Below are 25,701 nucleotides of genomic sequence, written 5' to 3'. Positions count from 1 at the left end.
CTTTGATCAGCCTTCTGTGTCTGTACACACTTTTCTCCCGCGATGGTTCGCCTTGTTGTCATGGGTACCTGTCACGGGTCTCCGTGGTCTGTGGGGGTATGTCAGCCAAGAGGCCAAGCTTGCGGTGCTCACAGCAAATCAGAAAAAAAGTCTTCTCTTCAGGGACCAATTAGAAAAAAGGCATCCCTTCTAGGCTGACCAGTCAGAAAAAGCATACTTTCTGGCCTGACCAATTAGAAAAAGGCATTATTTCTCAAGGACAAATGAGAGAAAGGCAGCCCTTCTTAGAGAACCAATTAGAAGATGTGATTCCTAGTCTAGGCTGATGCCTAGGGCACCGGCCTGACAAATGGAGCGCAGCTTGCATTTTGGTCCTGACTCACATGCCCTTGGTTAGCTGCCTTCGAACTTTCAGGGCTCAAACGACAATGGTTTGCTGCAAGTAGTGGTCTTTCTTCCTTCATTGTAGGAAATAAAACTGAAACATTATTAATAGATTTTTTTAATTTTATTTATTCTACCAGATTTGACTTGAGATTTTGGTGCCTACTACTGCTAAGAATGTTCATATTGTAATAAAGAAGGCATGAATCTTATCAGAAAGGTATATTTAGTAACTTTAAGTTTACTGTAATAATATTTCATATGGCTCTGCACTGAATGTCATGACTTCTTGCCTCCTACTTCCTAAGCATATTTTAAGATCTTACGTAAAAATACTGGCTTAATGGAATAGTATCAGACTCAATTTTCTAAGAAAACTTTAAAACAAACACATCCAAAACGTGGGAATGCCTATATAAAACATGTGCTTCTTTCAAAATTTAAAAACAAACAAAAAATATCCTCATGTTCATTAGAGCTTGGGAAACATCCATTGGTTAAGAGAAAATGGTTGATGTTGAGCTCACAAGATGCTGTTGGTATATTTTTATCCCAATTTTATCCAAATTACAAATTCCTTAACTCTGTCCTAAAATATTGGCCTTGATATATTTGACAAATTACTTATATATTGTTTATTGCCATGTTTATTTTTAAAAAACAAAGTTAATGTTAAGTAGTAATTATCTTGAGAAATTATGGATGTGTGTGTATTCTATTATTTGTCTCATTCAAGCAAGTAATAAACTAAAATGCATTATTGTCCAGATGCCAATAATACATTAAACAAAATCAATGTTCAAACATGAAACACAATAATTTTAGACATTTTTCACACCTGCATGGACAGCAATTCAATTATGTGCACTTAAATGTGCAATATTATAAATGTTCATGAGTCTGTCGACATGAACAAAGAAATAGGACTTTTTCTCACAACATAATCTTCAGAATCTAAGTTTATGTGGAAATTACATATTCAGGACATGAATTATTAGGCATACAGCTGAGATTATTAGGGTGCTGTATTAAGGGAGTTAAATAGCCTTCACTCTTGACCTCCAGAAATTTATGATCTAACAGACCTGTGCCATTTATTTGGGGGGTTGTCAATTCTGAGTTGGCATTTTTCTTCATTTACTTTGTAACCTAAATGTAGATTATATGACACATTTTTTTGAAATGTAATTTTCACATTGATTCTGTTAAATTGCTTTATGAATGACACATTTTAACTTAATGACAGGAAATTTTGGTTTACAAATAAGATAATTCCATACATTTTCTTATGTGAGAATTGAATTTGACTTTATAAACTTCTTTTTTTGGGGAAATATAAGAAATAAGCCCAGCCAAGTCATTTTCATTCAATTCAAAGAACATGTGCTACAAATTCAACTTGACTTTCATTGCAAAGTGGCCTGTTGGGCCATGTGTCCAGCAAACATCTATAGGAGGCAATACTGTTTACCTGTTTAACAGTGTGTGATAAAACATATGGATACTGGATTGAAAGTCTCATTTAATTCAAGATGTTTAGGTGTTAAGTTTATAAGCAAAACTCAAAGGGGATTCTTTATCAGTGAGGTTCCAGGTGCTGGGTACCTGTAATGACTTGGACTCTCTGGGAACAGTCAAGAAAACTGAAGCTGTTTGATAGAGTCTGCTTTCACAATAGTTTAATAATGAAATTGTAGACTTAGAACTATTGGAAAAGCTGGGAATGAAAGTCAGGTCAACTATTATCCGTGATCTCAGCCAGAAACACTGAATTTGGTGCTCTTAAGGGTTGATTGGGCTACTGCCATAATTGCCGTCAGGAAGGCTATGATTCTCAAGGATGCACCAGAAACCCACTGTGAATCTCATACTGACTGGCCATTTCCTTCAGAGAATATAGCCTCTTCTCTTCTGCCTTCCAAATCGCATTCGAGAGCCTCTCATTGGAGAGTACTAACCTGGAGCCACACAAAAAGGGCATTGTGGAAAATGTATTCCTCATTTTTCCAGGTGATCTTGTGATAGCTTGGGGGCACTGATGCTGCTCTGTGGACCATAGATGATTAATCGTGCAGAGGGATGTACCTCTTCAGGCACCTGTTCAATACTGTTATTCTTGTTCCACAGTTATCCACATTTTACTTTGATTTTTATTTATTTGCTTCTGGTCATGGCCATGGCATGCAGAAGTTCCCAGGCTGGGGATGAAACCCACACCACACCAGTGACCTGAGCTGCAGCAGTGACAACACTGAATTTCTAACCATTAGGCCACTGGGGCACTCCCCATATTTCATAAAGTGAACTCTTGTTCAGGGCAAATAATATTCTGAATTTTGAAATATACAAGTCTCTCCCGAAATGAAGAAAATTCAGGGGGAAAATCTCTCTTGTCAATTTAAAATGATATCCTCAAAGTTGTCTTAGTCAACATTTATAGAGATTGAGGACCAGCTTCCAGGTACAGAAAATGTGCCCTCCCCTTAAAATACTTCAGATTATAGATGACAGTGACGGCATACTTCCTTAGAATAAGGCAGAATGAAATTTTGGGTTAGTGGGAGAAAGTAGACTGTTGTTTAAAGTAGTTATAAGAAGTCACCGTTGCTTTGATTTGGTTTTAGTAGAGATGTTTAATTCATATTGAGTTTAAATTACATTAATAAGGGTTTAATGTGTGTATTAATAGAAAGCATGGGTTATTAAAGTTCAGAGACCTGGGTACAATGGGCCATGCTGTACAGGTCCTCAAATTGTTTAGGGCCAGTCCTACCTGTAAAAGGTTAACTCTCACCTGCATCAGAGGATGGAAAGAAGGGTCCTTTGTCTCTTACTGGGCTGTACAGGAAATTAGGGCTTTACTGTCAGGTGTATCTATATAGTCTGAGATAAAGTTCCTTTAGATGAGAAATGAAGTCTTGGGGCATTTCGCCAAGAGAAGCTCATATTTCTGAGGACTCAAGGGATTTCATCTGCTCTTGCCTGTATCCCTTGGCAGGTTCCTCATTGTTTTATTATTATTCTCGCCAACATAATAGGAAAAAAGAGGAGGCTTTTTTTCTTATGTTATTTTCTAATATTTGAGGGTCGTACGAGTGATAATTACTTCTCCCTCTTCCTTCCACATATCTCAGTTCAGATTCAATTAAACAATAAGGCCACCCATGTTTGAAAGATGGAAATAAAACTATTGGTTGTATTCGGGATCATGGTTTTTTTGGGGGGTGAAGTTTAACCTGTGGTAGCAGTGGTTTCTCTAACTACTTCCCCCACATCTGAATATTGCAATGACCCCTCAAGGAAGGGTTTGGATCTGGAGAGCAGAGATATTTACCCAGAACCGGCTTCCCTCTTCACCCCTGTCTTGGTTTCCACAGAGGATGAAGATTCTGGCACAAGTCGTTTACTTAGGAAAGACCATGGCACATGAGCGAGGGATGGATGTTGTAAGGAAGGCGGGGAGGGCCAGTCGTGCGTAAAGCCAATATCCCAGTGGGAGACTGGATCTTAACCCCCCAGGGGAATTCTGGGAAAGAACGGAAAACACACACCTTATCATTATCCCTCCCAAGGGGTAAAGGAACTGGGTATTCAGTGTGGAGAAATTCTCCCAGGGTGGGCTAATTCCAAGGCTTTTCTGAGAGTCCTGGACAGAGAGGAACTTCCGTGGTTTGGACAGAAATTCCTCAGGTTCAGAGATGGAGCTACTGGAAAGTGAACGTCAACCAGAGCACAGGGATAGGGGAGAATGGAAGGCGTATATGGGGGGCACTGTGACGTCTGCTACAAGCCTCCATGAAGAGTTCACAGATAGACTGGTCTCCAGATCTGCTTCTAGAAGACAGGCTGTGGGCTTCATGACTCCCCCAGTGCTTCCTGCAGGGAGAAGCTGAAGCAGAGGAGTATGAAAACTTTTTGCAGGCAGGCAGATCCAGAGAGAGAGAGAGAGAAAAGGCAGGGCCACTTAAGTCATTCCATTCTCATTAAAAAATTGGGAGATGGACTGGAGTTTTCTTTCCAGACTCTTCCTTCCAGAAGAGAGGGGCAGATGTTTTACAAGGTAAATATAGATGCTGAGGTCCTTACAGATCCATTAATCAACTTTTCCTTTCAATCATGTTTCCCCCATTTTTTATCTTCTTTTTTTATCAAGATCATAAGCTCTAAACTGTCATAGGTTACCTCTGACAGGCAGGAAGCAGGGCAGAGGTGACAAGGGGACATAAGATCTGACAATGGGATGTTTGCACTGGTGTGAGAGTAAGAGTGGCTTGTAAGAGGCAGCTGGGACATAAGTGGCTGCTACTACTAAGTGGTTGGAAAGGAGAGTGGCAGATAGCATAAATCCACAGATTATGTGTGATGTACTTGTGCTCTTTCTCCTTTTAATATGAGTAAATAACCCAAATTTATAGGTGTGTTGTAATTAATACCAGACCAGTTCATAAGAGAGTAGAAAGGATAAGCTGCTGTAACAAGGTTCACAAAATACAGCGGCTCAAACAAAATCAAGGCTTCTTTATCATCTAACAGAACAGAGGCAGGTGGGCAATTCAGGATAGATTGGCTGCTCTGTCCAAGATCCTGGGTTTCCTCTCTCTTGGTACCTTATTCCTGGAGCCTGTTCCGCTTCCTGCTCTCCAAGCCGCTCACACCATTACTTTCAGCTCATAGAAAGAAAAACAGAGACGTGGAAGACAAACAACTTCTTTTGGAGAATGTGACTAGGAAATTTAACGCTGCACTTCTGCTTACATCTCATTGGTCAGAATCTGGTCACATGACCATACTTAACTGCGGGGTAGCTGGGACTTCTGTTCTCTACCCGGATACCCATGGGCCCTTCCAAAAGTGTGATGGGGGTGGGGTTTTACTGCTAAAAGGCAAAATGAAGTAGAAGAGTAACTTGGGAACAATTAGAAAAAGCATGGTAAAATAGTTATGCAAATGTTTGATGACTAATCTCATGAAAATTTATGTGTCCTATGATAAAATGAAAGGTATATTTTATTGTGTTCTGGTCATTAAACCTACCTTAAGATTTGCTTACTATAATATGCTGAATGTTAATTTAATTTCTAAGTGAACTTGATTATGAGTACTGGGTTTATTGTACAACACAATCTTAAGATTTTTTTTTCTACTTGTATATGCCATAGATTTAACTGTCAATTTTATTCTATTTTATTTTATTATTATTTTTGTCTTTTTGCCATTTCTTGGGCCGCTCCCGTGGCATATGGAGGTTCCCAGGATAGCGGTCAAATCGGAGCTGTAGCTACCGGCCTACGCCACAGCCACAGCTACTCGGGATCTGAGCCCCATCTGCGACCTACACCACAGCTTACACCACAGCTCACATCAACGCCGGATGCTTAACCTACTGAGCAAGGCTAGGGATCGAACCCGCAGCCTCATGGTTCCTAGTCCGGTTCATTAACCACTGAGCCACGATGGGAACTCAACTGTCAATTTTACAGTGGCTATGAGGTTTTTCTTATTTTCTTTAGTTCTAAAGCTTGCATGTACTTTATAATAATTTCTGGGTTTTGTCATTAATATTGACTTGAATGTAGCATGGCAAAAGGTAAGTAAATATTTTGATGTCTTCCAAAGCAAAACTTAAATAAAGGTCTGAACTTAGGTCAGTGTAAGTATCTTTGGATCATTCCGAAACTGGAGGCAAACAGCCCTTGGTCTTCTTTATTGTGTAACTGGAAATCTGCTTTAATTTTATGAATTAACATCATAATGGAGTCTTGTACAATTACTTCCACAGGGTAAATGCTCAATAAATATTGGTTGAATAATTAAATTGGGTTACTCAGAGTTCATTAGGAATTGCAACTCCCTTGGACCAAAGGTGACCTGAATCAGTATTAGGCCATCTTTTTCAGACAAAAGTATTTGGTATTTTCTGTTTGTTTAATAATGGGACTAATAGCTTATGTAATGTAAACAATGTAATGGTAAATATAGAAAAATGATAAATGTGCCAATATATAAATAAAAATATAATGATAAATATAGAAAAAACTACAGAATTTTTATTTCTTATAATAGGAGACTTCTCCTTCCTTTTCACAGCATAAAAAAAGAGAAGCGACTAACACAGTGCCTGGCACGAGAGATTCTCAATAAATAGTAGTCACAGTTAATTACCTTTTATATTGTTCCTTAGGTCACAGGATAAAGAAGTGATCAGTTTTCCACTAATACAGAGCAAAACAAACCACAAATTCACTGTCACAAGGTAGAGAAGAGAGTCCAGTTTGGAAATGCAAGAAGAGCTGGTTTGAAAAATACTCTCTCTACACGAACTTAGCATGTGAAAAAGTCCAATAATTAACAGAATATGTCCCCAGATTTACTCTGCTTGTGAAATACCCCAGGAAACTCAGCAAGCTTTCACAGAGCCTTAGCGCTTTGTGAGTTCACAAGATCTTGATGGAGAATATCTTTTTAACCAGCGGTTTCTCTGACATATGTCCAATGGTCATATATTGGGATAGACTGGAACTCCCGACACAAGAAAGTTATGGAAACAGCATGTGGGATGTGACCCTGATTACTGCTATCAAAATGTCTTCCCTGGGATAAACCATAATGGAAAAGAATATTTCCAAAAAAGAATGTGTGTATGCATATAACTGAACCACTTTGCTGTACAGCAGAAATTAGCAGCAACATTGCAAATCGACCAGACTTTAAATACGTTCCTTATTATTTGGCGATGCTATCCCAGTTCCCTCTTTCAAAAGAGAGTTTTACTCTTCCGTTTTTGTTTTTGTTTTGTTTTCAGATTCTAAGTCATTTGGCATTAAATTCATGGACTTACTGTTTTCTCTCTTTTCTTACTTCTCAAAATTTACTTAGACTGCAGTTAATCTCGGTAATTTCTTTACACCATTTAACATGATTCCTTAGGCACACTGAGAACGTCAGTGTTTAACTTTCACGTTTCTTAACTTTAATAAAATTCACTTGTTTTCAATTTCTGTGATGGCTGAAATTGACTGACATATCCCCAAAGGGTTTAGGATATTGGATACAAATTCTGGTATCTCAAAATTCCTCCCAAATGTTAGAAAATTTTAGCAGTGAGAGGGTTGTTGTATTTTCTTTTTTTCTTTTTTTTGGATAAATGAAAATATAACAAGGAGTTAATATTTGATCACGGAGGTAATTTTCTTTAAAATCAGTTTCTTCAATCAATTCTCAACAACATAAATCTGCATCTACTTGTTTATAAGATTGCTTGATATACCATGCAGTAGAGGAAGTGGTTTTAATTTCTTGAAATTAAGATGGAGCGTCTGAATGTATATTTTTTAAGTTACAAACTTTAGGTCGGTTTTCCCATGAAAGTGGAAATAAGCTGGCATAACTTTACTTCATTTGCCAAACAGCAGTGTGAGGGATCAGCTTTACTTTTCCGAAATGCTCAGCTCACAACTATGAAATTTTAACATTGAGTAATTTTGACTGGTGAGTACACAGGAGTTTGTTACATATTCTTTATCATAGTTTGTACTATTTTATATATTGTATTTTTTTCCCAGGTAAAGTAAAATACGTCTATAGCTCTGTCCTAAAGCTTTGATTTTTCAGGAGATTAGGAAGCTGGGTTGTATCCTGATGAAAGAGAAAATTGGTCCATTTTGCTAGGTTAGATTGTGGTGCCTGGTGACAAGGTTAAATATTAATGTAGATAAGTGAATGAAGGTGATTTTAATGTTAGTTTAATTAATGGGTGCAGAAACAAGCAATGAATTAGGGTGTGAATCAGAGTGCTTTCAGTACCAAAATAAATATAAATATATAATCACCCATTATCTTCATATGTATATATATATATATGGGTTGTCTGTCTAGAAAAGGCATAAATATTCTCATTTACATATGACCCTCTCAGCAAAATATAGTTTGTCACCCAGCTTTTAGTGGTTGCCCTTTTAACAGGCTGTTTCTGCAAGTACATATTTGTCATATGCCTAGTTTATATTTTTCAAACAGCACTTTAAAGAGGAATCCAATAATAAGAACGAAAGGAACTTGAGTTTTCCTTAATGTTGCAGATACTTTAGATGCCGCTTTGGAAAACGTCAAGTGGAACTCATTTTTGGCGGTGGAGTGGTACCAGACTACTCTTTCCATTTAACCCCCCGTATTTTCTAGGCTTTACAAATTATAATCAATTTTCCTTTTCAAAATTCACCTTTAAGAGAAGGCTCTGTTAGCCGGCTCCAACAGCAGGCAGCGAGCCTGCCTACTCCGGCTGGGCCCAGGAGGGAGAGGGTGGAATATTGGGGCTGGGGCTGGGGCTGGGGCTGGGGCTGGGTGCGGGCGGCGGGGGGACTTCGAGAGGGGAACTAGCGGGGAGACTGCAGTGACACTGCCCTCCCCGGGCGGGTTGAAGCATCTCACTGGTGACGGGTCTGAAAGCACGTGGCTACGTCATGGAAAGCCAGTCTTTTCAATGCAAACTTCAACTCCTCCTCCTCCTCCCCCCTAATGCCTGTAACTCACATCCGAGGCTGGGCGAGGAATCCGGAGGGGAGATTTTCCTCATGCTCGCCGTTGTTGGAAACTGGGAGAGTGAGAGGAAGGAGGCAGGGGCTCTGTGGCGCTGTCGACCTACTACCAGCCTGACCAGGGGAGGGGGCACCTAGATTTGCATCTTTTCTTCGTGGTGATTGAGAACTGCAGGTTCAATCCGATCCCACTGAGCACTGGCGATTGATGATAAAAAAAATCGACACTGGCAGAAGGAAGGCTCTGTCTTCGGCTGTCAGACTCGGAGGTGGTATTGGTGTGTGAGTGTGTGTGCTGGTGGTTTTTTTTTCTTTTTCTTTCTTTTTTTTTTTTTTCTTTTTTCTTTCTTTTCTTCTTTCCTTTTTTTTTTTTTTTTTTTCCTTCTCTCCTAGGGACTACACAATGGCAGTCTCTTCTCAGTGAGATGAACCCTGCTTTGCCTTCTGCAGACCCACCCATCCTCATAGCGATCAAGTAAAAAAGGCTATGGTTTTCTCTTTGGGGATCTTTTGTGCATTACTGTTCTCTCTGATTAGTTCTGGTCTCAGTTGGGATTTCTTTGCCTTTTTGTTTGGCTTCATGCTGAAAAAGGATTTTTTTGCCAACCCTTTGGTAATCCAGTGGTGATCAAGGGGGATAAATCATTCACCCTGGCCGAAAAAAAACAATCACTGAGAAGTCTCAAAGAAATATACCACGTGAGGGGAAAAAACTGGGAGAAGATCCGGAATATTATCGTTTTTCCTATGGTAAAACCGGTGCCCCTCTTCAGGAGAACTGATTTCAAATTATTATTATGCAACCACAAGGATCTCTTCTTTCTCAGGGTGTCTAAGCTGCTGGATTGCTTTTCGCCCAAATCAATGTGGTTTCTTTGGAACATTTTCAGCAAAGGAACGCATATGCTGCAGTGTCTTTGTGGCAAGAGTCTTAAGAAAAACAAGAACCCAACTGGTAAGCAAAACATGCATCATGTTATGTTTTTCCTCATAATAACCTGTCTGTTGCTCATTGAGCTAGATCTGCAGTTCTGCTATGCAGGAAGGCAAGGGGAACAGAAAAGGACCAGGACAGTGTGGTATATAGAGGTGTTGCATGGATAAACAACTAACAGCTGGATCGGCGTCTGTGTGCCCGAAAATCATCCTGGGCATCTCTTGGCTGTGACACAATCCATCACTAGGAGGGAGGAGGAAACTTTTTTTTTTTTTTTTTTTTAAATATATTTGGTTGCTGATGTTTGGTGGAATATTGAAGGGCTATGGCTTCAGGTTTGGCCCGAGGCAGCTGAAGCTTCGGTAGTTGCCAGGAAAAAGAACCGCGAGCTCTCCCGACTTCTGCTGCAGGTTCGGGGACGTAGCTCGGTGCCCAGACCCGGCTCTAGACTTTCTGATTAGCTTGCACAATATTCGCCACCCCATCGCCTTTACCCAAGTAAAAGAGGCCCCTTCCCTCGCGGCCCCGCTCCTCCGTCAGCCCCCGCCTCCCGCCCCCGTCGAGCTCTCGGTGCCGGAGTATTAATTAACTCCTTCGCCTGTCTGCCTCCGACACCTCCAGCCACCGGGGATACTTGAGCAGGGCTCGTGCCGGGAGGGAACCCCAGACCGAGCACACCAGCCGGGTCACTCTAGTATATGTCATTTAAACCTCCCCTTTAAAAAGCAGTGTCCGGGCCCGGCGTTTGGGTCCCACCGGTGGGATGAGCCTGGCCCTGGGTCGCCGCTTCAGCCTCCTGGCGATCGTGCGCCCCCATTCCAAAAGCCTCCAACCGGGAAACTTGCAGTACATTACATAAGGAATGCAAATGCAGGTGATTCGGGGAGTCGGGTCCCCGGGGTTCACCTCCCGGTATCTCAGTCTGAGGCGTTTGGGGGCGGCCGCGGAGCTGTGGGCGAGCTACGCGGGGAGGCCAGGCCGGAGGGCGGCGTGGTGGCGGCGGCGCGCCGGCGAGGAGGCTGGGCGCAGCGGGTCCGGGAGCCGCGCGCGCGGGCAGCGGGGGTGTGCGGTGTCCCCCGGTTCGGTTCAGGCCGGGGAGGGCCCCGGGCGGGCTGTTTGTGTCTGGGGCCGCGTTGGGGGCGGGGGCGGGGCCCTGGCCGTCCTGCAGTGGCAGCCGGGGCGCCCGAGGCTCCTGACGCTGGCACTGCGGTGTAGTAGATCATGGCTCCCCGCGGGCGCCCTGACACCCCGGGCTCCGCCGCGGCCGCGCTGGCACCCGGAGTCCCAGCGGCCGGGCAGCAAGTGGCTGCCGTCTCCATGCCTCCGAAGCTTTGCTAATGCAGCGTAGCTGGGCGGCGCGCTCCGGAGGAGCTGCCGCCAGCGGGAGCCGGGGAGCCGGAGGAGGAGGAGGTGGGGGGGAGGAGGGAGGAGGAGGAGGAGGTGAGGGTGGGCGGGGATGGAGGCGGTGGGTGTGGAGGCTGAGCACCCCGTACGGCCCCCTCTGCTGCGGCAGGAGGGAACCTGCGAGTAGTTAGAGCGTCCAAAAGGGCAGATGTCCGCGTGCCGGCGGACGCCTGGCAGGTGCCTTCAGCTGGGACGTTGGGTGGCTGTGGAGGCTCTGGGCGCGGTGCTGCAGTGGGCTCTAAGCCTGGGTCTTGGAGTTCTCATCCCAGGGCTCTAGCTCGGCCGGCTCGCTTTCCGTCCCCCTCTTCTTCCCCAGCCCCGCCTCCGTCCCCTGTCCTTTTACCCTTCTCTCCCTTAACTCCTTAGCGTTTAGTAACTCTGAGATGGTACCACCATCCTGGGAATTACTCAGGAGAAAGCAGTGTTGTCACCTTACCCAGCCGCAATTCCAGTTTGGCCAGTGAGGTGCACCCCAAGCCCGCATCAAGCCCAACATTTGCTGGTCCCTAGGCCGTACCTAGATCTGCAACGCTCCCGTTTCCTGGGTTCGCGTGAAGACCCTTTTGGCGAGACTTCCCCAAGTGGATCAAGCCAGGGGCTGCGGTGAGAGGGGAGGGGCTCCTCGCTCACACGGGAAAATCAGTGGGTCTTGAAGCCTTCTTGTGTCCTTCTGACAAGGGAATTCTGTAGAAGCGTTTCTTTAGACTTGGCCATTTGTTTAGGGATCTTGAAGTCAGTCCTTCCATAGTACTGGAGAGTGGGAAATAATTCAACATGGAACACGAAGTTTCCTTACGGCCTTTTATACTTTTTTTTTGTTGTAAACAGTTTTACTGGAAACACTAATTTTCACCCATGCACGATTCAACATCTTTTTTATTACACCTCCCCCATCCCACCCACTTTCATCTCTCTGGAATAAAGTAGATTTTTTTTTTTTCGTTCTGAGGCGTTTTGGAAGGTGTCAAGCAAATGACGAATTATTTTTAGAGCAATTTATTTTGCAGCTTATGAAGCTAAAGTACTGGGGTGTGAATTGATGGGTTAATTCAAACTGTCTAATAATATCAACTATTCTAATAGGACAGTTTGTCTTAGATTGCCACGGGTTAGAGGTCTAGTCTGGGAGTTGCAGCGCTTTGTAAATTATTTGAAAAATGGGACATTAAGGTGGCACACTATTTAGCTCACCTTGCAAAAGTTTTGCCTTTGGAGACTGAATCAAAGCCATGCCTAGCCATTGCAGTTTCAGGATTGTGGTTGGTCAATTTCATTCCCCTTCTGTTGTTAACATGAAGCCTAAAATCTTTTCCAGGTTTTTTGATCCCAAGATAGCAGTATAACTAAGAAGTTAATTGGGTAATTAAAATAAAACAAAGACTAAAATCCTCTTAACTGTTAAAACCAAAAAGAACAGATTGACTACGACCTATTATGTTATCTTAAATCTAAAATGAGGACAATTAACTGGTTTCAGACTAAGAAGCTTGGCACAGAACCTCTAGTACTGGTACTAGGATCATGAATTTGATGTAAAGACTTCTTATTAGATTAATTTTTCTTCTTAGTCTTTGGAAATTATAAACTAATTTACCAATTATTCCTAGTTCTTTAAGTTGTCAACAAGTATAGGCCATTGGGTCAGGGGTTCCTGAGAGGGATTTTCAGAGCACTGCTATCTAATCGAGTTGATGTGAAAATACACAGATAATTGAGTCATGAACTTAAAGGCAAAGTTGTTCATCTACCCGCAGACTCATTAATGCTTAAAGAAGAGGTGTCTTTTGCAGTTGTTTTCATGTAAAACTGGAAAAGAGCATAAAGAATATATTTGCACAATCTATGCTTTTTAAAATAAACTGTAATAGTTTGGAAATCCTGGATAGAAAGTAAATTTATTGTCTTTATAAAAAGTCCAATCTTTCACAGTACAACTATCAGAGAACACACACACACACACACACACACACACACACACACTTAAATGTCCTACTGTTCCCTATTTTCCTAGTAGAGCAATAGCTATATGTTTAGAATAAATGTTACCTGCTTCAACTTTCACTGCATGAGTCATTCAAGGTGACTGTATTTTAGGCAGATCATTAAATAAGGAATACTGAGTCTGAGGCATTTATTTTGCCCTGAGGAGGGCTTGATATATTTCTTTAAACCAGTACTGATAGTTTGGACAGACCCATTTGTATCACGGGCCAGTTTGGGGAATAATCTAGGTCACTGAACCTTGAGCGATGGCTGCTAAGCAAATAAATATGGCTGGAAAAAAGAGGTCCACAATAAACACGAAGGTCATGTTGCAAATGTCTCTTCAGACACATAATGTCCAACAAGCAAAGGAAGCCACATACCCTCTATTATATACAGCTACTCACAGACACAAACTTGTGTGGCTTGGCAGGATTTTGTAAAGCGCAGATTTTAAGATAAATCATAATTGGATGTAATTTTATTGAGTACCAGTGTTAGTGGCTGGGAGGGTAGGACGTGGATGCCCTAGACAAGTTCTGCAGAGCACGTTTAGAAAATCCCCCACACTCCTGGCCCCGAGTGTTTCCTTTTCTAAACTCTGTCTCCTTCTCTGCCATGTAACTTTGAGCTGAAACAGGCAAGGGTTGGTAGAACTCACTTCCTACTGCCTACTTTTTTTGGGTGTCTTTCATCTCTGCTTTTGCTTTTGACTAAGCTGTTTTAGGTGCCCCAAACATCTGGTATGCTATTGTTACTTATTTAAATACATGTTATTCTTTTAAAGCCACTTGCTCTACAGCTAGGGCCCTCATGTCCTTAAGAAGGGAGAAAATAGGAAGAGGGAGACAAAAAAAGAGTAAGCATTTTTTTTCACTCCTTCTCCTCTGCCTGACGACTCATCCTGGGTTCCTGCAGAGCTGGGGGAACCACAAATGGGCCATGATCTCTGCATTCCCGAACACCGAGCACACAGACAGTGGAATGGTCACTTCAGATGCAGGGCTGGAACACCAAACAGATGTAAGGTCCTTCGGCTGCTATGTTTGCCTCCAGAGTGGGATTCCACATAACATGAGGTGGCCTTGGACTCCATCCAGGAAGCTTTAGTTACTGAAGCAGCAAAATGAGTTTTGCAGGCAGTAGCACTTCCTGAACCAGAGAATGACGTTTTAGGTAGACTTTCAAGGACTGACCTGTTGGGAGTGTGGTGTTTTTTCTTTTGTTTTCACTTAGATCCAAGTTAACAAGCGTGAAATCCCATGCATGATATCCTAAACTTGGTTTTAACAATGGAGGTGACTTCATTGTACCCATACCCAGCCTATTCTCATCTTAGGCAGCATCCGTCACTGAGAACATTTGTTCAAATGATGCATTGCTTTCAGAAGGTGCTAAAGCTAATTCTATACCATATTTCATAGTTCCCACGCAGAACATTCTTTTAAAAATGTTCAAACCCAGTCTTCCATGTTTTAGCAACACAAACACTGAAGACTTTTATGAAGTGTTTTTATACATGTGCTAACAAGGACAACAACCAAAGTTTTTGCTCCTTTGTACATTTTGGCATCATAACTCAATTGACTCATAAGCTTACTATAAATATCATGTAGATGTCTCAAAATGGGAGCATTTATTCAAAATAGTTTCTTATGCCTTCAGGGGAAACAGTTGGGATGTTTGAACAGTGTATTTGAAGCTTCTCTAGTAAGTTTTAAATAAGACACCACACTGCGTCTATATTCTTGATAAAAGCTTTGAGCCCAATTTAGTACCACCTCCAGGAGGGACAGGAGGTTAGGGAAATACCCACTGCCAAGTCTCTCTGCCTAGTACCATAGTCTGGGTGGTGTTTCTAGGGTCTTAGTTTGTGTACCATGTACCAGATTTAGTTATAAGAGTTGAACCTGAGCACAGAAGGGCAAGGAATTGTCTGAGAAGAGTTGTTTCTCCCTCTACCTCCAGTGCTGCACTTTTTGGTTATTCTGCTTTGTAAAGACTACGGATGTATTCCCTGTATATTCCTCTAGTCGGGAGAAATTAATGTTCTGCTTTGACCCGGTAGTAAAAAGTAGGATGAGGAAGCAAAGGGAAGTTGAAAGGAGGAATTCTTAGAAACTTCCTAAACAGAAAAGCAAAAAGGAGGCATACTGCAGACATGGTTTACAGGGAATACTGAAGTTTTGTTTATCTACTCTTCAACATCAGCTAAGAAAGTCACCTAACAATGGACAAAAGTCACTATTGCCCTTATCGTCGCCTGACCAAAAATCCCGTTATGACAAACTGCAGGTTTTCAACATGTTTTTACTAAATGAATTCATAGTGAAAACTAGGGATCTCTGAGAAAGTTAACCAGAGGGCTGTAATTGCCAGTAATATACAATTTCCTTGCTGAAGTTCACTTCATGCGTCTTCCTTTCCCAGAGCCAACCAAGAATTTGGCTTCTGAATAGTAAAGGAAAGAAGGAAAAAAGCTGTTGGTGCCTTCCTACTCTCCATCGGCCATGCCAGGGCATCCTGAAAGGGGGCCTGCAAACATTCCCTAGGCCCACATGCTAAGTCTCCAAACTTGAGGCACCAGCCCAGGCGCCAAAGGCGTCCACCCTTCTGGCCCCCTCAGCCTTGACACAGCAAGTGGCAGGGCACCGTCTCGTTCCCTCTGCAGGAGCCCCCTCCGCTTCTTTTCTGATCTTCGATTTTCTTCTTAAAGGCATGCCGCAGAACAGAGTGCATCTGAATTGTTCCTCTTATCATTTTTGAACCCCTTTCTCCGAAGGTGGTCAATGGGACCCTCCCGCGTGGCACGTTTTTGTTCTTGAGGGGCCAGCACCCAAGCAGCCTCGAGCTCCACTTGTTTTGAAAGGAGGTGCCCCCTCCGTTACTCTTTTGTTCCTTTTTGCTTTAAAGCACTTCCCTAACCGCACTCAGCCACTCAGCTTCCGCCCTGCGCGGGCCGCGGAGTCTGTGTCAGGGGCAGGACGTCTGGCAGGACGCCACGATTGGGACAGAGCCCCCGCCTTCCTGAGCAGCGAGCGGGGCATGGACTGTTTTCTGCCAGCCAAGAGCCGGCCACCTCTGCGGCTCGGATCTGCTTCCAGGGGTCGGGCCCCGAGCCTGCCTAACGGAGCCCTGGAGAGAGGGGGCACGCGGGCGACGCGTGGCCTTCCTCTGCTGTGACCCGCGGCCAGAGCCCCACATTCCCGCCACCCGGCGCTCCCCTCCTCCGAGCGTCGGGGGCTCTGCTACGCAATGCGGCGGAAGCGGCCCGTCCGAGCCGCCGTAGCGCGGGAGGTTTCCGTTGCTACAGAGATGACCTCTGACCCAGGGGGCGTCTCTGGGGGGCCCCCTGGCCGGCGCAGCCGTTGCTATGGAAACCACGTGGCCGGAAGCCGCGGTGCGGGTGCGGGCCGGCCTCTGACGCGGCGCGCGTTTGCCAGCCCCCGGCCGGCGTCCGCGCGTGCGCCCCCGTGCGTCGCCGGGTCCAGGGGCTGCGGGAGAGTTTGGTCCCGGCCCACAGGTGGCCGCCTTCACCTGGGCAGCATCTCCTATGCGCTGCCAGGTGTAGAGGAAAAAGCACTGGGCAGGAGGAAGGAGCCAGCTTGCTGGCGATCACTCCCGAGTTCAGGACTGGGAGAGGGTGAGCCCCGTCCCTGCTGGCTGCTGGAAGACCAGGGCGGGCTCGCGAAGTTCTCTGGGCCTCAGTTTCCTCGACTGCAAAGCAAGGGCATTGATTAGAATAAGCTCTGCTCAGCCCCAGCGCTCGTGTTCCAAGCGTCTGTAACTTCCACCCAGTCCGGATTCTGAGTGGACTTTCCCATCTTCCCTGTATCTCTCCTGGACTGTGTTGAGTATATTTAAGTTGTAATCTAAGATCTGAGACTATCGGACATGGAGGGCTACCTTAGGGATCAGGATTGACCTTTTAGAAGTGTGGCAAGTCCTTCACCGTGGAGAAGTGACTGTTCCAAGAGCCAATTTTGAGTTGTAGACAAAGCACAGCACGCAACTTTGAGCCTTGGAAGAAGAAAAATGTTGTATTTTACTGGTGACACTACCAAGAGCTCTTCACGCATCTCACAGAGTTGTGTGGTTCGTTCTGAAACAGATGGCATTCCTTTATATTTCTTGTATTCCCCAGATGCCTCTACCTGCAGTTTCTGAACATTTTCTGGGGGGAGGAGCCTACCTACCTTGATTTGTTTTACCTTCTGTTATTTTGGACTATTGGGAAGAATCACAAGTATTTTCAAATCAAAACAAAAACAAATCAAAACCACTTCACTGTAAATTTAGAAATTGAAAAAGACTATTTTGAAGGTATGATAAGACGAGAACAGCCTTCTTATAAAAGAACAGATCTAAATTGTGTTTCTGGCAAGTGGAGTAGGTCAAAGTTACCTGCTCATATGGCTTTAAACTTTTAAAAGATTTTTGTTGGCCTGGTTTCCAAAGAGTCTTTTTACCCCTTCCCCCATGATAAGAATTACCCCCCTGAAGTTTGCTTTTCAAGTAATTTGCCATGAGTTCCTCAAGAAAACTGGATAGAATATTTGCATCTCAAAGCACAGGAAAGAATGCAAGTTCCTCCAAGAAGGGCTTTTATTTCCTACATGCAGAATTTTACAATACCTACCCGCATAGGGGAGGGTTGAGGATTGGAAAAAAGGACAGCTGGGCTTTGAATTGCTTCTGGAGCTTCATTTCTGCTCTTGTAAAGACTCAATTTTTGAGTTCAGGGTAGTTGTTTTTAATTCAAGAATTGAGTTGCAAGCTGTTTGCCATCAGAGGGCTGGTCACCCATCCTACTACATTATCTATTTGCTTCTTTAATTGGGGGGAGAAGATCATCAACTAAGATGGAAATACAAAGATTTCTGTGTTCTAGATAGCTCTTTGTTTTGGAAGATCTTTCCTTCTGCATGCATAGTTGCACTTAGCTTTGGGGACAAGACCTCAAAAAAAAAAAAAAAAAGTTCCTATCGGGCTCTGAGTATCACTTCCAATCTTGCCAACTTCTCACTATAGAGCTAACTTAATTTTTTTTTTTTCAAATACATTGTCAGATTTCAGCTGACACAAAGAGTAAATGTTCCTGGCAATATTGAAAACCTGTTGGATTCAAGAGCTGTCCCCCCAAAATGTGTAAAAGGTAGTATCCTCCCAAGATCCAGAACCGCATCCAAAGGTAGCCAAAGAGAGAGACTTGGGTATTTCCCTTGAGCACTGGCTCCAATTATTAGGACACTAGCTGTGAATGGAGTGCAACCCACATTGCTGTCCGGCCGTGTCTTGAGGGCCCTCAGCCTGATGGTTCCCAAGCCAAAGACCTGACATGAGACAGACAAGAAGGCACTAACTGTCCCTGGGAAAGAAAGGATCAACAACAAATAGGTCTTGGGAAGGAAGAAACAGCGTGAGTTTTCCCTTCCTCCCTCAACTGGGCACTGCAGACAGACAGATCCAGGAGGGCTGACTCAGGTAAGAATTCTCTGGCGCTTGCCAGTTTTCTCAAGATCCCGTCAACAGGCCCAGAGCAAGTGGAGTGCGGCTCTGTTATCTGCCAGAATTTGCCAAGATTTTTCATTAATTTTAACTTTAGCTTCCCGCTGGCTTCTTAAGGGACTAAGTGGTAGAGGTTACTGGAAAATCCCTTGGAGTCTATCACCCCTGAGAGGGGCCTCTTTGGGGAGGTGTGGGGACATCTGTAAGGTCCCTGATTTGTTTTGTTTATGGTATTGTAGTTTCTTTAGAGTGGAAAGGCAGGTCAGTTAGAGGATTAGCGGCCGGTGAGAACTGCAGGAAAAAGACAGAGGGGAGTAGTCGAAGTCACTTCTAACAGTCTTCTCTTTAGGTACCTTTTGTGTCCTGAATTTTTCATTAGCTCGTTGAAATGAATCTTTCAACGAAGATGTTTTTGGAATCTTGGAGCCTTTTGGAGGCTTTGCATGCCACTTAAAATGGGTATCCTACTCTGTTTGTTTGATTTGGGAGCCCTTATTTTTAAGTGCACTTCTTAAAAGAAAAATCCTGTTTAATTGGAACATTCCCCATAATTGCTATTGTAATTCCAGATTGTCTTAATAAGATTTTGCCAGTGTTGTAGATACCTACAGCTTCTGAGGCATAAAATAAGCAGGTGGCATGTGCTTAATTCATTGAAACTTGAGGGTCCTACTTTTTAAGCTGAACTTTGGGTCTCTTGGAGCCAAGTTAATACCTCAGAGGGATGTACTGCTGGGTTGGGGATTTTGTGGTGTTTTACAGTGTAGCTTCTTGCATGGAATTTTCTTGAGTGTGCTAAGTGACCTAGTGTCTATCTAACCTACCCTGTGACCAACTTAGCCTAGTATGGATGGTGAAAACTCTAATAGCTTTTAAGTGCTTGACTTCCGCCCACCAGTTTTGTGGCTTTGACTTCCAAGAATCCCATTCGCAGTAGATCTATTATTCCTTTTATAAGGTTTCCTATAGTGGCAGACGCCCTAATAGCTTTAATGGCTTTTAATAGTCCAGCTTATGCCTACTTAGATAACTGATGTGCCATTGGTCAGAAAAGTCTGAATTTTTTGCTTTAATTTACTTCCCCAAATCCCTCAGTGGTTTATGCTGTGGATTTAACCCCCAGGCTTTGTGAATGTCCTAAGGCTGCCATCTTGCTTTCTTTAAATTGAGAGGTACTCATTATTTTCCCTAGAAATAATCCTCCCTAATTCAACCAGATGTAGTGTCTCTGGCTGCTGGGGCACAGTTCCCGGGACTTACAAGGACCTCCTGAAGGTGCTTACGTGGTAGAGGAGGCCAACTATAAACCCAAATTCGAACTGGCAGGTCTCACTGTGAAACTCTGGAATCTCTCACATCCTGAGTTTCCACCCAGAAGTGCTGGACAAACTCAGAGAGCTCAGGATGTAAAAGAATCAGGGCTTGATCTGAGGGAAGCTTGCCAGGGATCCCAGAGAGCAGCCCAAGGGGCAGCAAACTAAAAGGGCTCAGTGGGTGCCTCCACCTGCATCTGGGGGACTTCCTCCCAGTCTTCAGCTGCTGTCTTCAGGTCCTATCTTGTGGCCCAAACTGTTGACTGACAAAATGAAAACTACTTAGTAGCAACTATGATGTCCTTTATTAAGGGGAAAAAATCCTCATATTGGGGGGTACAGGGCCTCGAAAGCAGAGGAGCACTCGTCCCAGGTTGGGCAAGGGTGAGTTTCATGGAGCATTGGAAGAGGCAGGTCACGGGTGCCTATGAGGTTGGGAATTTCCTTAAAAGGCAGGCAGGTCCTGTGTTGTAGGGTAAGGTAAGCTAGCTAAAGCTGGGGTGGAGGGTTATGATGGGTGTATGCTAGGGTCCTTGAGAGTTGTTTCCTGTAAGTGCAGGGCTGACGTAGCTTTAGATTTGTGGTCTGGGCCAGGCCACGGGCACGGCCTCCCTTTTATGGGTCCTGATATACAGATTAACTTTATCAGCAGTCAGAAAGAGTCCATGTGTTATGTACTGTAACGTGGTCAGCTTTACTCTTTAGGTAATCATTATGGCAAGCGTGTGGAAAACAGCTTTGCATAGGGCAGGACCGAAGGTGAGAAAGGCCCCGCAGGAAGCCACTGAGGTAGACGTGGTGCGGTCCAAATAAGGCCGTGACTAGGGCTGGAGAGGAAGTGGATCCCTCCGTCTCAGTGGCCAGACCGACTTTGGGAAAGGAGGGAGGCGCCCAGGATGTTCTGACCGCAGCTCTTTGATTGCGTGGCTCCTTTTGATCCTAAGCCACTGCCCATTTATCAACAGAACACCTGGTTTCCTTGAACCATGGAGTAAAAAACCTAACTCTCTCCAGACTGCTTATATTCGAGGGGCTGTGGTAACTTGTAATAGCAAGTGGAAACCTTTGACAAGTTTCTCCTTCTAGATCATTTAAATAAGCAGTTCTGGGAGAGTTGCTCTGGTCTAAAGAAGTCATTTTCTCAACCAAGTCAGAAAGTCCTTAGGGATGAAAAAAACGCTTTAAAATAAAAATAAGTCAAAAACATTTGTAATGTAATGATTATATACAATTCTTTGTCAATAGTAGATGTTTCTGTGCATAATATTTTGTTCAGTTTGAGGAGTCAAAGAATACAGTTAAAAGCCAGATTTTCCGATTATTCAGAGCTGGCAAGAAAAGAGAAGGAAGTTTGAACTTTATTGAATTTACATATGTAAGTGTGTGCACCTGCTCCTTGGGTAGAACTGGATGTAGTTGTAATTAAAATGCCTTTCTTTCCTGTAACATTTTGTTGTCTGCACAATTACTGTTGATCAGTGAAGTGTGTGGTAACCTCTGCTGTAATGCTGCCTCTTACTTAGATAAAGTGGAGTTTGGGAGGGATTGTAATTTCCACTTCCTGTGTGAAGCATGTGATGTACTATTGTACTTTAAAAAAGAAGAAATGTGAAAATAAGGAGGCTTAAAGGCTAACACGATTATAGGGTTTTGGGCATATATATATATATATATATATATATATATATATAATTTTTTTTTTAAACAACTGCTTATTTCAAAGTCTAAAACTCATCTTCTTGGGTTGTGTTTCTGTTGTTCACCAGATGTTAAGATTCCTGAGCAAAGAAAGGACTCTGTTTTCTAGGAGGCCTAAGTCAGTAGTTACCATCATTCAGCCTCAACTTTTTTTTTGAGTTGTTTCAGTAGATTTACTTTCTGAATTTTTTTTTTTTTTTTTTTTTGTCATTTTGCCATTTCTTGGGCCACTCCCACGGCATATGGAGGTTCCCAGGCTAGGGGTCTAATTGGAGCTGGAGTTGCCAGCCCACGCCAGAGCCACAGCAACAGGGGATCCGAGCTGCATCTGCGACCTACACCACAGCTCACGGCAACACCAGATCCCCAACCCACTGAGCAAGGGCAGGGATCAAACCCGCAACCTCATGGTTTTTAGTCGGATTTGTTATCCACTGCGCCACGACGGGAACTCCTGAATTTTTTTTTTTTTAAACTATTGACATCAATTATGTAGAGAGGCAGTGGAGAGGTCGACGGTAAATATTTTTAAAAATAATTACAGTTGATTTACAATGTGTTCATTTTTGCTGTACAGCAAAGTGACTCAGTCATATATATATATAATTTTCACATTCTTTTCCATATGGTTTGTCAGTGGATATTGAATATAGTTCCCTGTGCTATATGGCAGGACCTTTTTGTTGTGCCTTAACTTTGTGCTTGGTGGGGGGGAAGGGGTAAATTGAGGACAGTGACTCTGTATGCTCTTCCCTTTTTTTAATTATCCGATGACTCAACTTGTTTCCTAGGAATTTACATTTTTCATCATCTTAATTATTTTTCTTTTACATCTAAAATTTCCACTCCTATGCCAATTAAGTGACATAAAATTCCTCATATGTCAGACATAATAATAGATACAAAATACTGGAAATATTTTTAGTAGAATGGATACTAAATGTTAGAAGTATTTTAATGATACACTTGTAACAAATAAATTTTAAAAAGATGGCCATTTTGCATCATTGTTGTTTGTTGTTTATCTTTCCTAACTATATTTTCTTTTAAAATCTTGGGAATAATCTTTTTTTTTTCTCAAGAGAAAAACAGAATTTCTTTAATATTGTTTAACAAAGGAGGATTAAATGGATAAGATTTATGTACTAGAACGCAAATGAAATAACAAAGTTAGGTTTGTTTTTTTTTTTTCCAATTTAATTCTTTTGGGGGGGGCTTGTTTAATTTTTGTTTTAATTGAAGTATAGTTTTAAAATCTTGGGGATCATCTTAAAGAACACAGTGCTGGTACATCCAGTGCACACCTGCCTTTCATGGGAGCACTGAGCTGTGGTGCACCTGCTGCACCTGGAGTGTGGCCTGATCTGTGGACCATGGAGTCCGCTCGCTCTGTTCTGTTTGCTTTAGTAAACTGCTTTTCCATCACTGAGAATTCACCCCTTTGTCCCACTCTCCCTGTATTTGTACTGTCATACTTGAGGTTTTGTCCTTTCACATATTTCCTTTAGTTATATTTTTCAAAAGGCTTGTCATCAGTTTAACTCTTCAGGCAAAGTTGGGATTAGTATTCAATTGGATTTTCAACTTTTACATGTGTTAGATAGGGAAAAAAGGCAAAAATGCTAACAATACAGTTGTCAGACAGTAAACGAGACATATCTGTCTGAACTTGATTCATGGATCCCAAATAGCATTTATTTGATTTATTTATTTTTCTTTCTGTGGTTCGAATGACATGTGAAAAACCATGATATTTGTCTACTACCTTTAATAGATTATATAATTAAATAAGTGGGGGAATATTATTATAATTGTTCCCTCTAATATTCCTGCTAATGAATGTCTGTCAAACTTATTGTTTTTTTTTTTTTTTTTTGGCTATTTTAGGGCCACACCCGCAGCATATGGAGGTTCCCAGACTAGGGGTCCAATCAGAGCTATAGCTGCCAGCCTACACCACAGCCACAGCAACGTGAGATCCAAGCTGCGTCTCTGACCTACACCATAGCTCACGGCAACAACGGATCCTTAACCCACTGAGCAAGGCCAGGGACCGAACCTGCAACCTCATGGTTCCTAGTTGGATTTGTTTCCGCTGTGCCACGGTGGGAACTCCTAAACTTACTGGATTTTTAAATCGGATTGCTCCTCTACTTTAACAGAAACATCCTGAATTATTCTGAATCCTGTATTAGTATTTATGCTCTAAGTAATAATAAAAACTAATCTTTATAGGATGCTTTCTGTGTACTACATGCTTTACTCATCTTACCTAATCGAGTCCTCAAAACCATAGGTAGGAACTTTTCTTATATTTATCTGGAAAAGGATGAAGCCCAGGCATGAAGAGGTTAAGGAATTTGCCCGAAGGCTCCCAGCTAGTAATAGAAACCAAATCTGTCTTATTCCAGGCAGCACCCTCTTCAGTCCCCGAATTGCAGCCCCCCCCTAACAAGCACAGTGTTCAAAGAAAGTCTGTGAAAGTGGCTGGTATTGTCTTAGTGTTTCTGTCAATCATATCCTGAAACTAAAGGGAGAATGCAGCATGTTCAGGGTTTAGATATTTGGCATTTGTAATGCTTTTTTATTGAGCATTACATGCCTGGAAACACACACAGCTCTTGACTATAGAGGTGTTTTTTGTTTTTGTTTTTGTTTTGTTTTGTTTTTGCATCAACAGCAAGTTTCTGGGCCAGGAATCGACTCTGAGCCACAGCTGTGACCTCTTGTGCCACAGCTGCAGCAATTCCAGGTCCTTTAACCACTGCCCTGGGCTGGGGATCAAACCCGCACCTCTATAGCCACCCGAGCTACTGCCATCGGCTTCTTAACCTATTGTGCCACAGCGGGAACTCCTTAACTGTGGAGTTTGATGTCTTTTGACCATTGTGTGTTATCTTGTGACAACCACCCTCATTGATGATCACAATTAGATGTAGAACATTCTCGTCACCCCAGAAAATGCATTCTCAGCTGGAGTCACTTCCCACCCGTGGCTCCTGTGAGAAGCGACCTACCTTCTGGTTTCTCTCACTTTACCTTCGCCTGTGCAAGAACCTCCTATCCTGAACTCCTGGCGTCCTCACACCATTGAGTTTCCTTCTTTCACTCAGCACGTTGTTGTTTTCGAGACTCATCTTGGCCGTTCGTGTGAGATGTACAGAATTTGATGTGGTAACTTATGTTTTCTTTTATAAATAAGAAAATCCTAGCTGAACAGACTCACTTTTAGCTAACCGCCAAAAGTTGTCCTAAACTGCACAGTGCAGGTGAACAAGCTGGCTGCCCTTGTTCCCTTGATGCCCCCGGGTCAGAGAGAAAGGACTTTACTACTCAGGGCACAGCAGGCTTCACGTTCTCACTTCCCTTGCCCTCCAGGCTCCCAGGGGCAATGCTGAGTGGCTGAGGGGGCCACCCGCACACAGTGGATTTGTGTCACAGCTGAGGATCTCTCAGTTCACGAAGTCCCCCTTCTTTCAAGGGGCTTGCAGAACTGCTCAACCTGCCAACCCAAGGCAGGCACTTCTGTATTATCCTGGGTGGGAAACCAATCTGCCCTCTAACCTGGAAGCACTATTTTTAGATTCCAAGGTTGTTTGCAATGCACATATCCTTGCAAAGACAGTCTGAGTCGAAAGCTCTTACAAGACATGTAGAAATTCCTCTTCCAGGGAATTTTTAAACAGACTTCTTTAAGTCTGTTTCTGCTCAGCCGCCTTTTCTCCCCTCTTGGGTTTTTTCAGGACTGCCATTCTTGTTGATCCAAAGATGCTCTTAATGTACCCTTGGAAAGCATCTAAAAATTACCTAAAGAAATGATCCTGAGGTCTTGACAAGATAGACAATATATAATCCTATGCGATAAACCTCTCAGCATTTATTAAATAACCGCATGTAAGTTCCGTGTTGGATACCGGGGGGGATTTAAAACATTGTAGAA

At 43.1% G+C, this 25,701-nt stretch overlaps 1 protein-coding gene across 5 annotated transcripts in view; it reads left to right on the top strand.

The window, feature by feature from the left end:
* Nucleotides 1–8,930: 8,930 nt before the first annotated feature.
* Nucleotides 8,931–25,701, top strand: part of FGF14 (fibroblast growth factor 14) — a 613,169-nt gene continuing 596,398 nt past the window's right edge. The window contains exons 1-2 of one of the 5 annotated variants that reach the window (XM_084982256.1): nucleotides 8,931–9,187; nucleotides 9,746–9,873. In XM_084982256.1, coding sequence (XP_084838382.1) covers nucleotides 9,783–9,873 — 91 coding nt within the window. In that variant the 5' untranslated portion in view covers nucleotides 8,931–9,187; nucleotides 9,746–9,782. Of the gene's footprint in view, nucleotides 9,874–16,717; nucleotides 18,727–25,701 lie in introns of those variants that run through there. The other 4 variants (XM_084982257.1, XM_084982258.1, XM_021065381.2 and 1 more) reach the window with 4 other exon arrangements.

The sequence above is a fragment of the Sus scrofa genome, chromosome 11 (assembly GCF_054392235.1).
Source record: "Sus scrofa isolate SSC_HxYL_T2T_F1_AM1 chromosome 11, Sscrofa_HxYL_maternal_Yorkshire_Landrace_v2.0, whole genome shotgun sequence".
NCBI classification, from domain to species: domain Eukaryota; kingdom Metazoa; phylum Chordata; class Mammalia; order Artiodactyla; family Suidae; genus Sus; species Sus scrofa.
The sequence above is the reverse complement of the archived record's forward strand: the minus strand, read 5'-3'. Positions and strand labels throughout refer to the sequence as shown.